This window comes from Microtus pennsylvanicus, chromosome 14, assembly GCF_037038515.1.
Source record: "Microtus pennsylvanicus isolate mMicPen1 chromosome 14, mMicPen1.hap1, whole genome shotgun sequence".
Lineage (NCBI taxonomy): Eukaryota > Metazoa > Chordata > Mammalia > Rodentia > Cricetidae > Microtus > Microtus pennsylvanicus.
Window position 1 is genome coordinate 26,603,291 of NC_134592.1, and position 21,257 is coordinate 26,624,547.

General features: G+C 39.2%; 1 protein-coding gene across 50 annotated transcripts in view; it reads right to left on the reverse strand.

Annotated features, from left to right (window-relative positions):
* Nrxn3 (neurexin 3) overlaps positions 1-21,257 on the reverse strand; it is a 1,550,418-nt gene that overhangs the window by 116,356 nt on the left and 1,412,805 nt on the right. For all 50 annotated transcript variants that reach the window (XR_012907734.1, XR_012907733.1, XR_012907732.1 and 47 more), the window contains one exon: positions 19,246-19,553. Coding sequence is in view for 42 of the 50 variants with exons in the window: in XM_075948192.1 (XP_075804307.1) it covers positions 19,246-19,553 (308 nt within the window). In the remaining 8 variants the exon portion in view is untranslated. The remainder of the gene's footprint in view (positions 1-19,245; positions 19,554-21,257) is intronic.

Below are 21,257 nucleotides of genomic sequence, written 5' to 3' on the forward strand. Positions count from 1 at the left end.
GGGTCTCACTATGTAACCCTAGCTGTCTTGGAGCATTTTATTTAAACCAGGCTAGTCTGCCTGGAACACACAGAGATGCATCTGGTTTTGCTTCCATGTACACCACCAAGCTGGCCGTTTTTAGTATGTTTATTGAAATATTGATTTTATTGAACAACTTAACTGTCATTACTTTACATGACTCATTTATGAAACATTCACAACTGCTTGAAATATGTCAATGGTAAGGAAAATGTAGACATGGACCAGGAACCTATTTGAAGTTGGACCTGCCTAGCAACATAAATGGGTTCTCCAAAGGTTCTGCTGATGGATTCTAAGCCAGGCCACTTACAGGTTTAAAATGAGGATAAGGTCCTTAAATTCCCTGCTGAAGTGTACCTTGTCTGAAAAATACATATCTATGCAGACAATGCAGTTTGCCCTGGTAATTGTAACAACAAACCCTTGCAGATATACAATGACAAGGGCATTAGCAGAATTGAGCCTGGCAGAGTAAGATAAAGCAATAGAAAGCATGGGCAACTCACCAAAGAGATTGTATCACAAATGAGTCTAGTGGAGAATTTTCCAGGCAGACAGGGTGGATAAAGTCATGACAAAAGCAATAGCTAATAGCTATCCTTTAGTGAGAGCTTACTATATTTGAGGAAGTATTCTAGGTATTTGAAACATTAGCCCTCCCTCATTTTCTTCTCAGAAACACAGTGGAAACAGTGGTCTACTTTTCTCATTAAATGCATGAAAGCGCAAGCTGTTATGAATGCTGAATATGCCCAAGTATAAAACAACATACTCAAAATTATGGCCCAGTTGATCAAGAATGATGGGAACTTGTAAGAAATACTTTAGACAAGGATAAAAACAGAAGGAATGGAAAATGTATGGCCTTACACATGTGATTCTCCTGCAGGTTGCCATTATGCGTAGGATTATTTCGCTATGAGTTTCTCTAAAATAAACATGTACAAATTGTTTAGGAACTATACTCATAGGAGTATACAATTCAGAGAATTTGGATGTGGAGCTGTCCTTGGGTGGAGACTTAGGTGTATGATGAAAGGGAATGAAACCAGGTTCTTTGATTTAATTTGGCTTCTAGGACAGGAATGCTCCTGCTATATTTATAGCATAAAGGATGTTATTGGAGGCACCTGTAATGAATTATGAATTAGGGTATTATATGATACCAAAAATTTGGGGAAATGAAAGCGGGAAAGATAGTAAGAAAACATTTCAAGAAAATTTCTTCCAGTGAGAGCTGATGTGGGCAAGCACAGCGGTAAAAGAACTTGAAGAAACAACTGAAAAGAAGAATTTCTAATGAACAAGTAACATGTAAAACTTAGTGGGTGAAGAAATGGAGAGGAACTGAGCTGGATGGTTAAAGAAGATGTTGACAAAGATGTGGAATGGAGTAAGGGACTGATAAAGGACAAGAGGAGTTCTTGAGACCGGGTGAAAGCCAAAATCATCTTAGTCAAGGGACAGAATCAAAAGCCTTGGCTTTCTACTCAGAGACCCCCCCTTTTCCTTTTTTTTTTTTTTCTGAAACTATCTGGATTATCTTGTTAGAGGTGGAATTTTAAGCAAAGAAGACATAATGAGATTTAAATTTAAGAGGGAAATTTGAAGGAATTAACATGTTGCCCAGGAGCCAATTCCAAGTTTAAGATGGGTGGATCACTGTGCTGTTTTGTTAATGATGGTTGCAGGTGGGATTCAGCATAAGGGTTTTTTTTTGTTGTTGTTTTTGTAGTTAAGTTGGAAGTCAAAGCCTTGTGTTCTTTTTAGGACCTGGAACCTTCTTAAGGAAGTGATACGAGCTATTAGAGACTTTTCATTACCTCAAATACTTTTCAAAGCAACAATACTATGATCAAGGGGAGACTTTATTGATATCTATAGCATCATGAGCCGTACACCGAGGTATAATCCATCTCCAAGACCAAGAAGAATCTGCTAAATCTGCTTTGCATCAAAATGATCCAAATGTAACACTTAAATACAATAGGGAAACAGAGACTCCCTGCCATTAATGAAGGAAGAAACCATCTGGGCAAAGAATTGAAAGAAGCTAAATCTGGAGGCAGTAACTATGAAAACTACTACTCAACCAAGCTTGGATGGAGAGACCTATTATTAATACTAATAATAACAACCATGATAAGAAATGAATTTAACCCTAAAGCAGGAGGCATAATTAGCAGCGTAGGCATGAAAATCTCATAATCACCCAAGCTTCAGCTGTGCTCGGGCAGCAAGAGTGGGAAGAACCAGAGAAAAGAATTACAATTAAAAAGAAATTGACATCTATGAATTGAATTGGGTACATTATCTCCAGCTTCTGGTTCAGAGTTCTTATTATAAAATTAAATAGAAAGGCTAATTAGACTGTAAGAAAATTTCCAATGAACTTTACAGTCTCTACCAGGAGGGAAGACAGACCAAAGCTATGCATGAGAAAACAGACAGAACAGGAAGTCTTCAAAGGACAGATTTCCAGCTACTAGAGTTCTACTGAAAAGCACACGGATAAAAGCCAAACTCTACACTAAACTGTTTCTTCATATTTCATACATGACAGGTATCAAACCTACTAACAAAACACTCATGACGATTATGTAACTGTTCCTTATGTGTTATCCATCTTTATATAAAACAGTTGAAAGTGTTATGCAAAATGTCAATGAGTGTGCCCTATGAAGATATTTGCATCCTTGCACATGTGTGGAATTGCCTCAGATTCGTGTCTCTGATTTTCACAGAGGAAACCTGCATCTTTGGCATATCATGAAGGCAGTGATTGAAAGGCTGTACTCAGGAGAGCATATAGTCCCTACCCTCTAATCTAGATATGGAAACATTCAACAAACCAGTCCTGCAGACCTTTGACACAGCAAAGAACTTGCCATTCTAATTGCCTTTACCTAACCCTTTGTCTTTGTGTTTTCCTATTGTTGTGAAGAGACACCATGACCATGGCAACTCTTATAAAGGAAAGCATTCATTTGGGGCTGCTTTACAGGTTCTGATGTTTGGTTCCTTATCAGCATGCTTGGAAATATGACTGTGTGCAGGCACACATGGTGCTGAAGAAGCTGCTTAGAGTTCTACATCCAAGTTTGCAGACAGCAGAGAAAGATAGCTGGGCCTGACTTGAGCATTTGAAATCTCCAATAAGGCCACACCTCCAAATCTCTTTCCATTAGAGCCATTCTCTGATGATCCAGCATCCAAAAATGAGTCTACGAGGGCCATTCTTATTCAAACCACCACACCCTTCAAGCATAGACTTAGCTTTGTCTGTCTGCTATATTTCCAGACATCACAGCCACTGTGTATGTACTGAACACAGAAGAGCTCTATCCTTTCAACAGGACCTTGGCATAAAGCTATTGTCTTTGGAGGAACACTTCCTTATGCTGATTTAATTTGAATGGACTAGTTCCTACACTGCTTTCCTAGGAAAAGTCTTTCCAGATCAAGAAACTAACTAAAGATCCTTTCTCTTTTTCTAGCTAACTGTCTCTCTTTGTTGACGTTGTCAATATTGTGATTAAGAAATTAAAAAATTGTCTTATTCATGCATTTTCTCACATTATAAGAAGTCCCATGAAGACATCCAGCATATGCCTGACTGATTTACCCTATCAGTTGCTTCCAAATCCTTACACTCAGCAGGCACTAGGCATTGTAAACTCAGTGACAAGTCAAATTCTTCACAGTTCAATAACCTAACACCCTCTTGATCTAATATTAGACACTGTATTAAAATTACTGCAAAGATCAATTGTTCATGTACCGCCCCATCTTATGGGCACCATCCAAAATTTAAGTTTACCTGACCATTAAAAGTCCCTGTAAGAAAAATTCTCACAGCCACCACCTGGGTCTCTCTGTCTTCAGGGAGCTAAGAAAGGCTGAAGTCATCCCCTTGCCTTCAGCTTTTAAGGATATGACAAGATTTTACAGTGCCAAACACAACAAAACCATCTCTGATATTGTTCAACACAATCTCCTTTCATTGTATAGTGCAAAAGAAAATGTATCTTGAATTTTAAAAGAATGCTGACGAGATGGGGAAGATATTTACAACAGTCAAAAAAAAAAAAAAAGAAAGAAAGAAAAAGAAGGAGAAAACTCTGTTACACCACCCAGGTGTAGCCTACTCAGGGGAACAGCTAAACAAAGAAATATAGCTCTTAAGAAACAGAGAAATAGGGATAGACAGATTATAGATAGAAGATAGAAATATAGATAGATGACATATAGATAGATAGATAGATAGATAGATAGATAGATAGATAGATAGATAAACTTTAATTTCCTGTTTTCAAAACCAATATCATGATGGGTTCTGTTTCATTGCCTTCTATTTCTCCATAGTTATTATCATACATCTAGCTGAATATCACATAACAAAACCACTGGTCTAGATATTCACCCTGCATCCCTCAAAGTAAAAATATATGAATTTCCCCTGGCTACTGGAGTCAAAAAGAACATTTTATAGGTGTTTTCTGTATAGCAATATGGTGTTTTCAGTGTGGCTTTGGAAGTGAATTTTGCTATTTACTCACTTGTTTCTTCAAATATTTTGGTTTACTGCAGAGCCTCCAGCAATCTTTGCTTTCTGGTTAGAAATGTTTGATAGAAAAGATTCCCAATAGAAATAGGCTTAGAAACTTCCTCATCACCTCTCCTTGGGTTTCTCTGAACCTTTCCATTCATATTTTTTTTTACATTAGTGTCCACTCATCTCTGCTTTGATGGCTATAACCTTCAGCTCATTCCTAGTGTAATTATTTGAATACACCCTCCTTCCACCATCCCAAATCCATAAACATTAGCATGCATTTGGGGAGGGGTTTTAGAAATCAATTTTGTTTCTTAGAATATGTTATTCCTCTTTAAGGGAGAATGTAGAGGCAAGTGTTTTTCTCCAGTACCTATCATGTATCTAAAGAAAAGCAAATTCAAAAACATTGCAGTAAGGGAGCTAAGAACCAAAGGAACAGACTGTCACCAAACAATTTATGAGGGAGCCCAGAGACACACAGACACACTGGTGGCATAAAACTCCAAAGCCGCAAATCTAGTCCCTGGCATTCTAGAAAATACAAGCATCTGCTGAGAGGTAGAAGGGTCAGCACATACTCATTTCTTGATGCAAAAAGGCTAAAGTGCTTATTCAACTCATGTCCTCTCTGAAGTAGTTAAGGAATAAATATTATCCTAAGAACAAAACAAAATAAGTACATTAATGGAATAGCAAAAGAGCTGAGAGTCTGGAGGGACGCTACACAGGTCGGATGACTTGACTTTGGATCCTCAGAATTCACATAAAATCCAGACACAGTAGTGTACATGTCTATAATCACAGTGCACCCCTGCTAGAAGATGAGAGACGGAAATGGGAGTACTGTCATAAATTCAAGAATAAACTTACTTGGAATATGCAGAGGTGAACAAGAGAGACCTTATCACCATCAAGGTAGTAGGAAAGGTAGAATGACTGGCAACTGAAGTTGTCCTCTGACCTCTGCATAAATGCCCTAGAATATACATACACACATTTGTGCATATGAGCATATGCACAAAGTCAGAGAGAAGAGAAGGGGGACAATGAAGAAGAAGAGGAGGAAGAAGAGAAGGAAAAACAGGAGATGGAGAAGGAGGTGGAGGAGGAGGAGGAAGAAGATTTTGCTTCAGTGAATAAAGGGAGTTGAAGACACTAATAGTTCTTACTGGAGTTGTACATTGATGACAAATCTTTATGAGTAATGCATACATATGTACATGTGGCTTAGAGCTTTATTGCATCTCACTGGTAAGCTCAAAATTTTATGTTTTTCTATAGACATATTTCATACTCATGCTCGTGTGTGTGTTGTATATTTAGTAATAGCTCAGCCGAACAAGACTCAGGATGTCAGCACAGTCCTGCTAAAATGCAAAACCCTAGATCAACAGATGATTATTGTGTTTAAAGGGTAATAGCATGTAGTCCTCAATATATGGATTGCAAATATGAACTTGAAGTTCACTGGCGAGGCGCTGAGATTTCAGAGAGAAAGAAAAGTAAAATGCATTCTAAGAATCAGACACCAAGCTACTGTCAACAATTCCATCATGAAATGCTTAAAGAAACTGGACAAGTGCTTTCAAGCTGATTACTTCTGCCATATGTCTCTGCCAGAAAAATGATCAACAAATGAGGAGGGTGGACTGGAACCCACTCCAGATAGGAATGTCTTACCAGATTCCCTTCCTCTTTCTCAGGTAGTAAGAGGGTGGTACCCATCTTCAAAAGGAAGAATAACTAAGCAGGGGGAACGTTCAGGAAACAGCACACAAAAAGACAGCTCTGGGAACATACACACTTGTAGATTAAGGCAGAACAGGACAGCAGGTGGGAGGCAGAGGGGACCAGAGTGAGGCAGAAAGCACACCAACAAGGCACCAGAAACGACAGACTTCCTGTGTATTCTCAGTGAGAGGACTTATGTGTGTGTTAGCTATGACACTGAGAGGTGGAGAGAGAGAGAGGCTAATGAGATAATGGAGGTCCTCATTAACAAAGAGCTTCAGAAGAAAGGAATGATGATCATAACATTAGAATGTTAGCCAAGGACAAGCCTTTATTCCATTTTCTTCACAGCAGCTACCTCGGCACCTAGTAGAGTAACCGATGCCTTCTATAGACTGTGTACATATTTCTAAAATGAATCAGTTCATGTGTGATCTTACATTGTTCTCAGTAAATGACATTACAAAGCCATAATAATGTAAACGTTGAATACCGATTTAACCAAATAATGTGATAGAAAAGGTTTACTGGGCAATTGAAGACCGAGGAAGTATATGTGCTTGGGTGTGAGAAAGAGACAAATCTCAGGCATTCTCCTGCAGTTAATATGGTGAGAAAGTTATGAGTGAGAAGCATGGTGCATATGAAGCAGAAAAATCTGCAAACGTACAGGAACCTACAGGAGCAGAGCAAGGCTGCAGGGCATGGCGAGGAGCATGCTGCTCTGCCCTGGCCTGCAGGTTGGTGTTTTGAGGTGTAAGGCTTCATTAAGTGGGGTTTTCAGAAAAGAAGCACTAAGTCCAACATGTTCTGTATGAGAAGCTTTAGAGTCAGAGCCATTAGCATTGGGGCAGAAGATAGCAGCAGTTCACTGTACTGCAGCAAAGATGCCGAGAGACCGTGATGACGACAGAGACTTTGTGGTCCAGAGTTGAGACACATGGTAGAGGCTTTATATTGCTCCTATTTTACCATCACTTTGAATAGGCATCACCCTCAGGAAGGGGCTCAAACTTGGGCAAATGAATTTCTTAGTTAGGGCCGTCCTTGGTGATAGACTCAGACCAGACCTAGCAGCCAATACTCTGAGTTACCGAGGAACAGGACAGATTTTCGTTTTGTTTCAGGGACTATGTGGGAGCTATTTACTATGTGAATGCACTGTTTTGAGAAAAATAAAATTAAAATATAAAAATTACTTCTTACTGTTTCTATGGGGGGCAATCATATACAACACTGTGTTTTCAGGGGCAAACCATTAAAGAGTCAGCTGTTCAGAATAATTCAAGAATACTGGCTGGTTTAGTAATAATTCTCTGTAGAAAAAGTTTCGATTCCGTTTGTTGTTTCCCAGTGTCAGACACTTTATGAGGTACTCCGCATTGTGGAGCTAATTATTTTGTCTTTTTTTTCTTTATTTATTTCACCCAGTACCTTAACTGGCTAGGCCTTCAATTAATGATGCCATTTCACTGGTTGAATTCAAATTCTGTTAAAATTGAAGCTACATATGGTGCCTCAGCCAGAAATCCCATGACCTCCTAAACCCAACTTCGGAAATGCAGCATTTTCTAAATCAGATTGCGGCACTCTCTGCCTAGGCTAATGAATTTGCCATTTATCAGTAGACACCCATGCTGTGACAGTGTTTCTATTATGGACACTCTTCTCAACCAGGCCCCACCATGCAGACATCTTCAGTACTAAAGCTAGCAATAATTGATTCATCATCTTTTGTTGGAATAAGTAACAGGAATCATATACTGCCTTATATACTCCATATATATATATATATATATATATATATATATATATATATATATGGAGGTTCAAGGCAATGAACTTATTCTATCCTGTCTTTGCATAAGTAGTCTTGTAAAACAACTGTCTAGGTTACATCTTATTGGTTCTTGCAGACAGAGTTTGAACAAAAACAAAAGAGCATGAGCACAGATCATGGTATCTTTAATTTCAGACCTGAAAACGAGAATAGCAATAATAAGGGAACAACAAACCCTCAAATAAAGGAGAACAACAATGAAAACCCCTTGGAGGTCAGTTGTGTTTAATAAAAACTATATCTATTCTCTTTGTCCTTGTTCATTTCTCCTTCATGTAAGCCACTTTCCTTTTCAACGCCAACCCTTCCCCTTGCTAATAGATCACACATTCCCTAACAGGACAGATAGGGTAGTAGGGTACTAATAATGATAATAATAATAATGAGAAATGGCCCCAGAGATATATTTCATGTGTCTTGCTCTCTCCTTGTCTTTCTTCAGCAGCACAGTTTCCCAGGCAGTGGGACATTAATCATTGGAACAGCAGTTCCAAGATAAAGGCTGGATGAAATTTCATTGTACATTTTAGAATGAGTTGTGGGTGCATGAGTATGTGTCTCTCTCAGTATCTGGGAGGAGGATATGGAAAGGCAGAGCAGAAAAAAATCTGTCATTTCATATATTTATACTGTTCAAGACCGTCAGGACCGGTTCCCCATTGTTACAGTGGATTAAAATCATTCACGTCCTTTTGCTTTCATTTGAGGTCAACTCTCAGAAAAGGGGATAAATATTCTGACAAGTTAAATTCTTTCTTCATTTTTCCCCATCTGTCTTGGGGATATGCTGCAGAGTGAGGGATGGGAAGAGGGGTATCAAGAACTGGGGAAAGCAATGTCTGATGGGAAATATTCATTGCTAATCCTTCTTTGTCTATCTATTGCTGTGGGATGTATGATTGCAATGCGAAACACTGAGGCTGTGTTAATAAAATTAACCTTGAATCAGGAAGTGAAGCCCATGACCAGTTGATAAGAATTAACCATAGAGAGCGCAGAAGATCCAGATAGAAGGATAGAGAGACTCAGGAAGGAGTAGAAAGGGAATTAGAGATCTGTGGGCTCCTGGAGAGATACTCTCTTGCTGGGTCTCTGTCCAAAAAGGAAGGGCAACTGATTGCATTTTGGCTTCTCTGATCCAGTGGATTTTCACCCCAATATCGGACTCCCGTGTCTTTATTGATAAATAGAATAACTTATACAAAAAAGCAACAATCTATTCCTTCACTTATCTAATACTTTGAATGAATGAGACTTTCTGCCTTGAAGAATTCTGAACTACGTTTGGGGAGAGGATTTGAATAGGATGGGTATACACATGCTGTGCTACTCACAAAGGAGCTGGGAATATCTTTAAGCTCTTGCCCCATAAACTGAGCAGCATGATATAAGTCCTCTGGGAGCTTGTGCACAATCTCTGGTGAGACTCCATCCCAAATGAGAGTCTATGCTTCAGGAAGACCACTAAGTATGTTAGATGAGTGTTAAACTCAACAAGTATCATTTTCCATAATATATACAAACGCACACAAGTATCCTATCTCCTCTTTCTTTTTATCTTATTCTCTGTCTTATTTGTCCTTGTCCTCTCTGTGTCTCTGTTTTTCTATCTCTTATATACATACACACGTATATGTATATATACATATATATATAGATACAGATAGATAAAGAGAGAGAGCGGGGGGAGAGAGAGAAAAAAAATAAGAGATCGCACTATGTATACAAGTCAATCAAATTCCCATCAAGCAATTCTCTCTGTTTGCTGTCACTGCTAGCCTCTGGAAACAGGGTGTATGTAATTCTCCAACCTTTTCATCCCAGGATGATGATGAGAAAATCAAAGAGAAACTTACTTTTCCATTTAGCTAACAGTAGCAGCTCTCTAGACACGAAGGCTTTAATTAGAAGGTTTCAAAAGGCAAGACTTGTCATAACAACATCCATGTGTTTCTAATTTCTGCAGTCATTCAAATAGGCACCAAGAAGAGAACATCCCACCCTCCCACTGTCCTGTCTGTCTGTCACAGACAGAACGGAACTACCTGTGTTGAAGTCTGGCTATTCGTAACAGCTGCTTGAAGATTTTTCCTCGTGGTATAGAAGCAGGAAGAAGAAAGGGGTGTATTTTCAGAGACAAAGGACAAAAACTAATTCATGGACCTTGATTTAAATTAGAATTAATCATTCTTTCTGATGACCAAAGAAATACTTATTAGGTAATGTGTCTTTTACATAGAAGTGCTCATTGCTAGATGTTTTCAGACAAGCTTTAAGCAACGAGGTAAAAAAAAAATGCTGTATTATTATGTGAATTAAATCAGATACATCCCATTTGTCTTTCTCAACTGAAGTCATCCAATTTGTGAAATGGATGTATAATTCTCTGGAATGATTCCAGTGGGTGATGCTTCACACAAGGGTCGTGAAGACTCAATAGGTTAAAACTAGCTCTTGCTGGTGCTTGCTTTAAGTAGGATTAGACAGATAAGCCAATAGGAACATTCTTGCCAACTAGAGAGAGTTGATGTCTCTGGGATTCCTGAGTTTTGTGGGGTTTAGTATTATTATTATTTTATTTTTGGATTGTTCATTTTGAGGACAAGTCTTACTCTAAAGCCCTGATGTCCCTGAAACTTGCAATGTGGACTCTGTTGGCTTCATATTTCCTAAAATCCTCTCATGTCTGCCTCTTGAGTGCTAGGGATACAAGTATACACCACCAAGCCTAATTTGGATTCTCTACCACCTCCTGCTTTGAGACAGAGTGGCATATAGCCCAGGCTAGCCTCACACTCACTATCCAGGCATGTATGGCCTACAACTTCTGATTTTCCTGCTTCTGTTTCCCACGTGCTGGGATCATAGCTGGAAGTCACCAAGGCCTTGTTAGCTAGAGTGCATGATAAGCAAGCGCTCTATCAGTTGCAGCATATCCCTCTCCCAGGGCTCCTTATTCTCAAGGCAAGAAGTCACGGAAAACAACCAAGAGCTTCAACAGGCAATAGGATTCTGAGAAGCAGCAATCAGGAAGCTTGACATCCTAAGTTTTAATTATTAAGAGACATATATGCTTTCTTTAGCGGGTGCCCTGTAGTGTGTTGCCTGATTATTAGGATATGCTGAATACTAGTCCTGGCACAAAACAATTGTGTGTGTATGTGTGTGCGTGTGTGTGTGTATCTCACAGGTATATAAACATATACATGTGTGTGTGTGTATCTCAGAGGTATATAAACATATACATGTGTGTGTGTGTGTTTATCTCAGAGGTATATAAACATATACATGTGTATATGTGTATGTGTGTGTATGTATAATAGAAAACTGGATGAAATGAGAAGGTGGGTGAGCTGAAGAGGTGGGAAGAGCTAATTCCAGCAGATGAAAGGAGCAAGGCAAAGACCCCAGCATGAAGGGGATGTTTAAACGTGCTTGGGACTACTGGATGTGGTACTCAATAAAGGTGCACAATTTAAGGTAGTACCCTCAAAACTCAGATTTTAACTTAATGATTTTTAACTGTAAAACTTTAAAATCAAAATTAATGGGGAGAGTGACTACCCATAAAAACAATGTTTAAAATAAGGACAGCATATGAACCAGTAATGGCCTTGTTTGATTACCCTTACTTTAGATCTACATTTGCAGAAGCACAAGAGACTCTATACCTAGAATCCTATGGTATGAGATCAACCTGAGTGACAGCAAAGTCATCAATCATAGGCCGTAGAGTAAGGACTCTCGCTTTTGTCTTGACTGAATAACCAGTTAGGTGATTGCAAAAAACACCATGATGCTTAAAACACTTGTGGGTGGCCACATGTGGCCAGTCAAGAGCTGAACCAAACCCCCTTCTAGCTGTTCAGATGCTTTGCCATAAGATTTAACACTTTATCAGTAGTTTGGGTGGAAAATCTATTTTATCAATACTGCAGTCCAATTAGATGGGCATTTCTACCTCTTTAAGCTTCCAGGCTATCTGCTGTCAGAACCTCCTCAGAAGACCTTTGAAGAGACTAGTCATCCCTCTGGTAAGTGCCTGTCCCAGACCCTCAAAGTAAAGTACCAAAGAGGGGATGAAAAGAAACCATGTTCCATTATCTTCCCTGGGTCATATGTATTGACAATGTACATGTCTTTAAGAGGCAAGTGAACCAACAGTAATTTTTTTCCTTCTTTCCTTCCTTCCTTCCTTCCTTCCTTCCTTCCTTCCTTCCTTCCTTCCTTCCTTCCTTCCTTCCTTCCTTCCTTCCTCCCTTCCTCCCTTCCTTCCTTCCTCCTTCTCCTCCTCTTCCTCCTCTCTCTCTCTCTCTCTCTCTCTCTCTCTCTCTCTCTCTCTCTCTCTCTCTCTCTCTCCCTCTTATCAGAAGTATGCAATTCCAGAGGGAAGCTGTCACTGGAGAATCTTACCGGGGAAACAAGTACATTGGAGTCAAGTTTCCTTCCCTCTAAATTATTCTCAGAAAGGGGAAGGAACGTTATCTATGCGAGGGCAAACAGAACACAGGAGATATTTCCTGGCTGGCAGCTAAAGTCTAATTAGACTGACAAATCTTCAGCGCCTTCCCCAGTTATGAGGCTTGGCAGGAAAGAACGGAGCCTGGAGCCACACATTATGTAAGGCTGTTAATCAATATTAGCTGAGCCCCGATCCTAAAAATAAACTTTCCCGGGAGGTTTTGTTGTCTACTGTAAAAGGAAGGGAGTAGAGACTGGATTCCTTTTTGCATTTCCTCCAAGCTCATGGCATCAAGGAAAGGGGAGAGGAAACCAGACAGGATAGCTCTTTGGGCAAGCATAACCATTCTTGATACATACTATGATCACAAGGCATTCCAGGACTGATAGATCTGATTTGCATTCCAGGCTGAGACCAATGGATTGTTCAAAGTATGTAGAAAATACCTGGTGGCCTATATTGGTCCTCAAAATTCCCACTGATGATGTGTACTGTGCACCTGAATGCTTTGTGTTTTACTGAACAGCATAGAATTCCTAGCTTTTCACCGTTTTGACCTCCAGAAATGTCAATTTCATAAACTTTAACATAATAGCTCCTGCCTGTGTACAAACTGCTCAGCTAAGCTGACTTCTACTCAAACCTATGGACATTTCCTATGACCTCTATTTTCGTAGATTAAGTCAGAAAAGGTCCTAGGCATATTGGCTTATGTGGATATAGACTAAACAGTGCTTCTATGGAACCTTCAGGGGTGCCAGGCTCCATGAGGGTATATGGGTCTGGTGGAGTTTCTTAGGTGCAGATGGGAGCCTAGTGTAAAATTCTTCAATGAACATGTATGAATAGCTTTCCACAATCAGATATATTGCTCATAAGAAGAGTTATGATCATGTCTCTTAGGCAGATAATGAAACCCGCTGAGAGAGGGATGACCCTTAGACATATGGCTGAGTAATAGGCTCCCACTCAGAAGTTCTGATGAAACAAGCTTTCTGAAGAAACAAGCTCCCACTCAGAAGTTCTGATGACAAATCCCACAGTCTTTATTTGAGTATAGTAAAATCCCACTCAGAAGTGATGATGTTTAGGGGCAACTTGCTTAGTTTCAAACTGTCGTTATCAGTATCAAGTCTGAAGTGTGTTCCTAATCAATCATCCAAAGCCTAAAACCGAGGAGCAAAAGGGAGAAACTGCCATGTGTGTGCTGTTGCAAAGTCTGAGAAGTTAGCTCCTTCCTGGAACTTTCAAAGGCGTTTCCCATTCAATCATCACCATGACGACACCTGAGATAACAATGAAATCTCATCGTCCTTCAGTCCACTCTTTATTAGATACTTTCAATGCAGGCTAAGCATCATAATTTTCTGCCAATTATCTGGTGGCACACAGTCTCCCCAATGTCAAGGTGACTTTGCCTATGCCTAGGATACAAAAAGTAGGTTGTGATCCAGTTCTTGCTAATAGCTATAAACAATTCCAAATGGCGATTTTCACAGAACACACCAAGCTTCTTCTTTGTTGATAACTGCTCAAACTGGAGGCCAAAGATAAGAGGATACACATTTATTTTTTTCTTTTTGCAACTATTTTCCTTTTGGCCTGCTCGTCTCTTCTGGGACTATTCAGGCTGGAGAGACTAAAAGTAACAGCAGTGGCGAATGATCCGTGCCACTCATTTTTTTCCTTCAGTCCTGACTGAGGCAAAGAAACTTGAGTGTGGTCTTCACATTTTATTTAGAATCAGTGTTACTGTAGTTGCCCACCTGTATAGGTAAAGGTCCCATATGGTCCTGGGATATAGTTTAATGTGGAGTTCTTCTTGTCTACAATAAGCAAAGCTCTGGGTTGGATCTGTAGCACTCCCCCCACCCCAAAATAAATGTTTCCACAGAAATACTCAGGGTATTCCCAGACTATAGCCACAGGGAATTCAATTCAGTTCACTCCTCTGAGTCCTTTGCCAGATAAAGGTGGTGAGCACTAAGCTAAGATCCTCAAATCCTGGAATTTTTCTGTGTCACATCTCTGACTTACACCATAGCTCCCAAGACCTGGACTTTCCTCCTCTCCAAGTGTACTCACTCTCTAAGGCCTAGTATTGTGACTATCTTATCTACGATGGTGCTCCAAGTCATTCCATACACCAGCCTCCCAATACACACCATGGTTCAGAAGTGACACTGAGAACTCTTGTCTGCTTTAGGTTATTAGCTCCATGATACAAGTAATCTAGATTTGTTTTTTTTTGTGACCTCCTAATACATGTGGAATTAGGTTGATTTCTGGACACTGCATACTTTTTAAAGCCTACTGGACTCTAAAGTTGCTTTAGGTTATTAGTTCCATGATACAAGTAATCTAGAATCGTATTTTTGTGACCTCCTAAAACATGTGGAATTAGGTTGATTTCCGGACACTGCATACTTTTTAAAGCCCACTGGACTCTAAAGTTGCATTTAAAAATGAAGTAAAAGTCCAAGGTATGTAATGAGATGGCAGCAGAGTCTATTCCTGATGTCATCGACTTATTTGATTTTCCAGGATTAATTTTAGCCTCAAAAATTCTACTCAGATTATTCTGAATATCTCGCTGTCCCACCCCAAAAATTTTAACCTCTGTTCTGAAATATAGCTACTATTATCAATAGAAGCATCCTGTTTGTTCAGTAGCTTATTGCTTAACATACGTGTCAAGTTAAAATAACAACAATGATAAGGATTGATAAAACACCAACAGTCCGACTCTGCATGATATACTTTGTGTAGTAGTTTTCTGGTTGACATGACAGAAATATCTGACAAAGTAATATCGAGAGGGTGAGCAGCTTTCGACTCAGAGCTCCAGTGTACATCATGGTGGGGAAAGGAATAACAGCGAGAGAATGAGGCAGCTGGTCACAGTGCATCCACATTCGGAAAGTGGGGGAAAATGACTGCTTGTGTTCACCTTTTTATTCATCCCAGAACTCCAGCTGATGGAAAGATCCAGCACACACCTAGGATGTGTCCTTCTAAACCAGCTAATCGAGAAAACTCCTTGATGGACATGCCTGAAGACTATTTTCATAATTATTCTAAATGTCTTCAAGTCTTTCCTGATATTGGTAAAGGCCTGGAAACTTAAAGCAATAGGTGATGGTGTAGATAACACAAGCCCGGTTCAAGCCCCGGCTTGATGGCTTCTGCTTTATTTCCATTAAAAGATTGTCTGAGATCTCGGGGAGTTGCCACTCTGCTAAAGAAACCCACAAGGGAAATTCTTGGTACCCCATGGAGAGACACATCTACATGACTATCTGACTTTGTAAATTATGATTTCTAACGACAAAGTTGATTTTTAGTTGTCGAGTTTGGGGAAAGATGTTGCTTTCAGCAATAATAATTTAAATGTCCTGTGATCTACCCAGGATCCCTTAGGTAGTGTGCAAAAGGACTGGACATTAAGTCTAGGCTATCATTGCATTATGGTTGTGCCAGTGGAAGAATGTCTACACACCCTGAGTATTGCAGAAGTAGAGCATATTTCCGGCATCGTACTTCTGCTTACTACGTGGTTACAAGACAGGCTTTATTTGCTATCTTGTAAGACTTCCTCAGTGCCTGCTGCATATTTAGTAAATACAAGACTTTTATTGAAGATTGTTATCTGCCCACCTGGCTTCTTAATGTGCACTTTAGCTGACTTTTCCCCCCTCTAAGTTGAGGGGAGCATCTTGAAGTATTCTTTATTAATATCAGGGCAAGATCCCCTGCTTGGGCACAATAGCTGTGAGTAATTTCACACAGCCCATGCCATTCACAGGCAGTTCTCTACCCCTATCAGAAACAGACTGATCTATCGCAGAGATCAAAGCACCAATTACTTCCAAAAGACTGGAGCATTGGAGAGCTGTATCAACTAAAAGACGATTTGTTCACATTCATCCACCGCTAAGAGGAACACTAAAAGCACTTTCCGGTTTCCCTTTGATCTGATGTGAACACTAGCCAAGGTCCATCAGAGATGAACTCCTCAAATGAGTTTTTCTCGGCTTATGCTTTAGAAAGGAATCAGGGAATTTTTTTTGAATAGTGACATTTTTAGGCTTGTAGTCACACATGCTTAATTGTTTTTTTCTCCTAGAAGAGTCTCATTTTAGGACAAGATGCTTTAATGATGATATCAAAGTGAAAAGCAAAGAACGGAACAGCGCTTGTAAAATGGTCTGCATGGGGATTTTTTTTTTTTCCGAGAGGAAAACTGAATGATGGACTGGTGGACATGAAACTTAATCTTTCCTATTTTCTTTTTTGAAGTACCTCTCAGAGATCAAAGCTTCATGGGTCCTCTTTATCTAAGGAAATTGGAGGGGTCTTACACTGGATGCATTTGAAGTTGCTGGGTCTGATGGTCTTCACTATGTCCGGCATCTAAGACTTGTCCTAAATCTTTGAGTAGATTTGATGCACTCTGTAGACTATACTTAGGCTAGACTAAGCTTAGCTATGAAGTTTGTGAGCTTTCATAAAGTATGAGGCAAGACTCCTGTGCTAGCTGGTGAGAACAAAGGCACCTAAAATTTTCCACTCCACATCTTTTTAAGTTCCTCTTTACAGAATCCTGGGGCTTCTGGATCCTTTGGCCTAAGTCTAATCAATTTGGCAAAGCTGCTGCCTTTCCTCCAGGAGTACATATTTACAAACTCGTAAAAACAATGAGTGTCAACAGATTTATAACCCATCTTTATAGCCTTAGTGGAGGGAGAGAGGAAAAGCATGTAAAGATGTAATCCAATTTTCGCCAGTCTCTGAAAGAAGAGCAGCTCACCAGAGGAAAGCTATTGGAAAGGGCACTCTCCAGAGCTTACTTCCTCCAAGAGACATCCCAGTCTTAAAGGTAAATCACTAGCGTGCCTTACGCACCTTAAAATCCACTCCTGTCCAGAGCCCTGATTCTCTTAGGTTGTAGAAAGAGTCTAGAAACTCAAACAATCTGCCCAATTTGTGTATTTACTGTGAGAAGGGAAAAAACCAATGGCTGAAGATTACCACATATTGAGGCAATTCACAGAATCCCTGTGTAGCCTTAAATCCACTTGTGGTCAGTAGAAATCTGGCCCTAAAATGGACTGCAGAATCAAACTTTCCTATAGAGAAAAAGCCATTTGCTCTTCGGCTTCCCACAGAGCTAGGAGAATATACTCTGAAAGAAACACACCAGATCTGCCAAGACCTGTGCAAACAGAACTATCCTTTACCAACAGTAAAGAGATCCGTGTTTGAACTATAGAGAGTCATAATAGAAATAGATATTGCCTTTTATCTTCTTCCCAGTGATTGGAGTGAGGTGTCAGGAGTTATTGCTGCAATATCAGTGAAGAAGTACTATTTTTCTCTTTCGGGTATGTGCGTAGGTATGCATGGAATAGCACCCACGATTATAGGACTGCTCTGCCAGCCAGGTTCTCAGCAGCCTTTGGAAAACACATAAAATGGGCTGAGAGCATCACCAGAACACACGGCTTCAAATTGTTCTTAGGGGCCACGAAAGAAGCTGTCTGCGGTTTTCACTCAAGTTTGAAGAGAAAGAATAAAGAAAGCCAACATGCCTCCACACAGCTAAGTCACATAGCATAATTTGAAAGATGCAAAAAACACATGGATGAGTTTTAATTCATGATTCACTATATGTTTACAGTGCCCACTGGAATGGATAGAAAAGTGATTTTGGAGACTACTGTGCTCCTGAATCGTGTGTGAAAACTGAGAAGCAAAAGAGAGAAGTAGGCATCTACTGATTTTACAAATAACCTACCAGGGTAATGTGATTTCCACAAACATTGGGTTGCTTTCTTTGATGCCAAAGCATTTAAGGTTAATAACTCAATTAACCTCCTACCCACCTACTAACTAGATTTATGAACTGCCAAGGGAGTTAGCTAAGTATTAAGCTTTAGCTTGTATATAATTTCTTTCAAGTAAACAAAAAAAACCTTACCACAAAATTAAGAACTTTCTGCCTAGCTGAAATCAATCCTTTTCACTTTGTAATATAATCAGTATATTAGTCAAATAAAGTAAACAAAATGGACCCAAAATATCAAGCCATTAATTAGGACTTAATGTCAAACACAAAGACTATTATTCACAAGGAGTGGTTGAGCTTCTTGTTTTAATTGTCCTTGATTTAATGATAGCCATTGACCTTAATAATAAGCACTTTGAATTCTACCAAATATACCTGGAGGATATAAATAGAATTCAACCAGGGTACAGACTTGCTTATGGTAACACACCTTTCTTCATCCCTTCCCACTTTCTGCTATTTGAAAAGAAAATCTAATACAATGAGAGGAGAAGAACGTTTTGTAACACAAGTGTAATCTGTTCATTTTGAATAATAGCTTTTCCATTTCAGTGATAAATGAAAGGGATAATACGCGTTATCTCATGAATGCCACAGAACTTCTCTAATTCTCTCAGTCATTGCTTACTCTTCTCCAGTCTTAGGTCTCATTACCATGAATATCTTCATCCTTCCTTCACACACAGTAATACAAAGTCCTTAACTACCCAGAGCACTGACCACAGCAATCCTGCTCCAAAGTCAAGAAAGTAGAACAATATCGTAACAAAAGAAAGGCTTACCTGAATGCTGGCTGTAGAGCGATTCTTGCGGGTGGTGGTTGTAGCCATAGTGGTGGTGGTTTCCATGACAGTGGTAGACATTTCAGGGGGCATGGAGGTCGTCTGTGTTGTTCCCGAGACTGATGGGACTTCTCCCACTAGACGAACACTTCCATTGATTCTAATATTAGGGTTGTTCTCAGCGGCCATGTTCAGTACTTTCAAACCATCATAATAGAGCCCAGAGAGTTGGCCTTGGAAGAGGCGTCCTTTGTCCTTCCCTCCAATGGCTATTTGAGCCTGGGTGTTGAAGATGGTTAACTGCCGGCCTAGTGAATTAGGTGGAGGAAATACTATTATTCCCATACATTTATGCTCCTTGTCTTACTTAGTCTGTATGGAGCAGGCATCTAATAGGCTTCCTTGAACAACTGAAGTGGATAAAATTTACAGGAAAAATTCATTACTGAAATAGGTGAGTAACATTTCATGATGATTATCTCTTCCACTGTCTAGATAAACATCCTAAGTTACCAGAATAACTGAGGATTTGCCCCATTCCAAGGAGGAAGACCTCTTGGTTTAAACATGAGCAGTGTTACAGTCTCCTGAGACATATAATCTAGGATGGCAGAAACATCCAGCTCAGATCATGACCAGAATGAATCACAGATGCCTAGTGCTCTGATTTCAAGCTACAGGGTAACATAATGACAACAGAAAAGAATGATATGCAGCAAACAAAACCTCAAAGAGGTGATTTAGAGCACTGAGTTTAAAAATTAGGTTCAGTAATTAAATGAAATTTACTGGAATTAAACTGCAATTAAGAGGATCGGATTCATTACATGCTTATAAAAATGGACACTCTAGTCACCAGGAACAGAGTTTTCCATAAATCTTCACCTTGAGTAAAACTGTATCAGCATTTGTTATTTTAACAGCATCATGATAGATGTATAATTTGGAGGGAGGTTTGATCAGTCAATAGATCATTCTCTAAGATGGGAGAGTAATTAGGCATTGAAAAAGCTTCTAGAATAGAAATGGAGGTGGGGATGAGGTGATTCTAAAATAGTTTTAAGAAGATATGGTGAGGGTAATAAAATATATTATATACATGCATAAAATTATCAAAAAATAAAATTAATCAATAAAAATGAATTATCAAAGAAAGATGGGTACAAAGAAGATAACTTATAAACTTCCTTGAATGATTTAGAGACATGGCAATGGATTGCAAAATAGCAATAGTTAATCTTATTTAAGGTTTTCTGTGGGTACCAGTTTTACTTCTGTGGCAAAAAAAAAAAAGCTATCAAAAAAAATTCGTGGCAGAGCAGTTTAGAATGGAGCATTCAACAAGCTAGGCTTATTTTCAAAGATTTCTACTTATTTTCTAAGTCAAACTAGGTCTTTTTCATGGAAACAAACAGCTTTTCAAGCCTCATTGTAATTTATCATGACAGCAACATGCTAAGGCTTGTTATTCCTTCATGTTATCTCTTTAGATTAATTCCATTTGCTTACCCACATGGAGTAGAGATGGGAAAACCGTAAAGTTAGATACATCCATTCTGGAGTTTTCTTTAGTCAGCGATCAACAAATCTAGTAATTCTTCATCTTATCACCTATATTATTTTATCTGTAAATAACTGAAAGCAATTGTCTGCTACTCATGCCTGCTTGGTAAAACCCGTATGCTCTCCACCTTCAAACTCTAAATAGAGGTATGTTGCAGGGTTTGGGTTCTCAGCATTTATCACTAATATATTAAGCTCAGGTTTGCACAATGCACAACTAGCCTGAATTTCTGGAACAGAAGGTGGGTATACCTTCTTGATGTATACTACTGGAAGGTCTGGAAATAAGAGAAAAGGAAACTGTGTATTTCCAGAGCAGACTCTTCAGACAAGTGTCAGTTTTACTATCTGGTCAATACTTAAGGGTTATTAATTGAATGATTTATAAATAATACTACTTTGCTTTTAGACTGGGGAACTTTATTAGGGTAGAAATAATATACACTTCA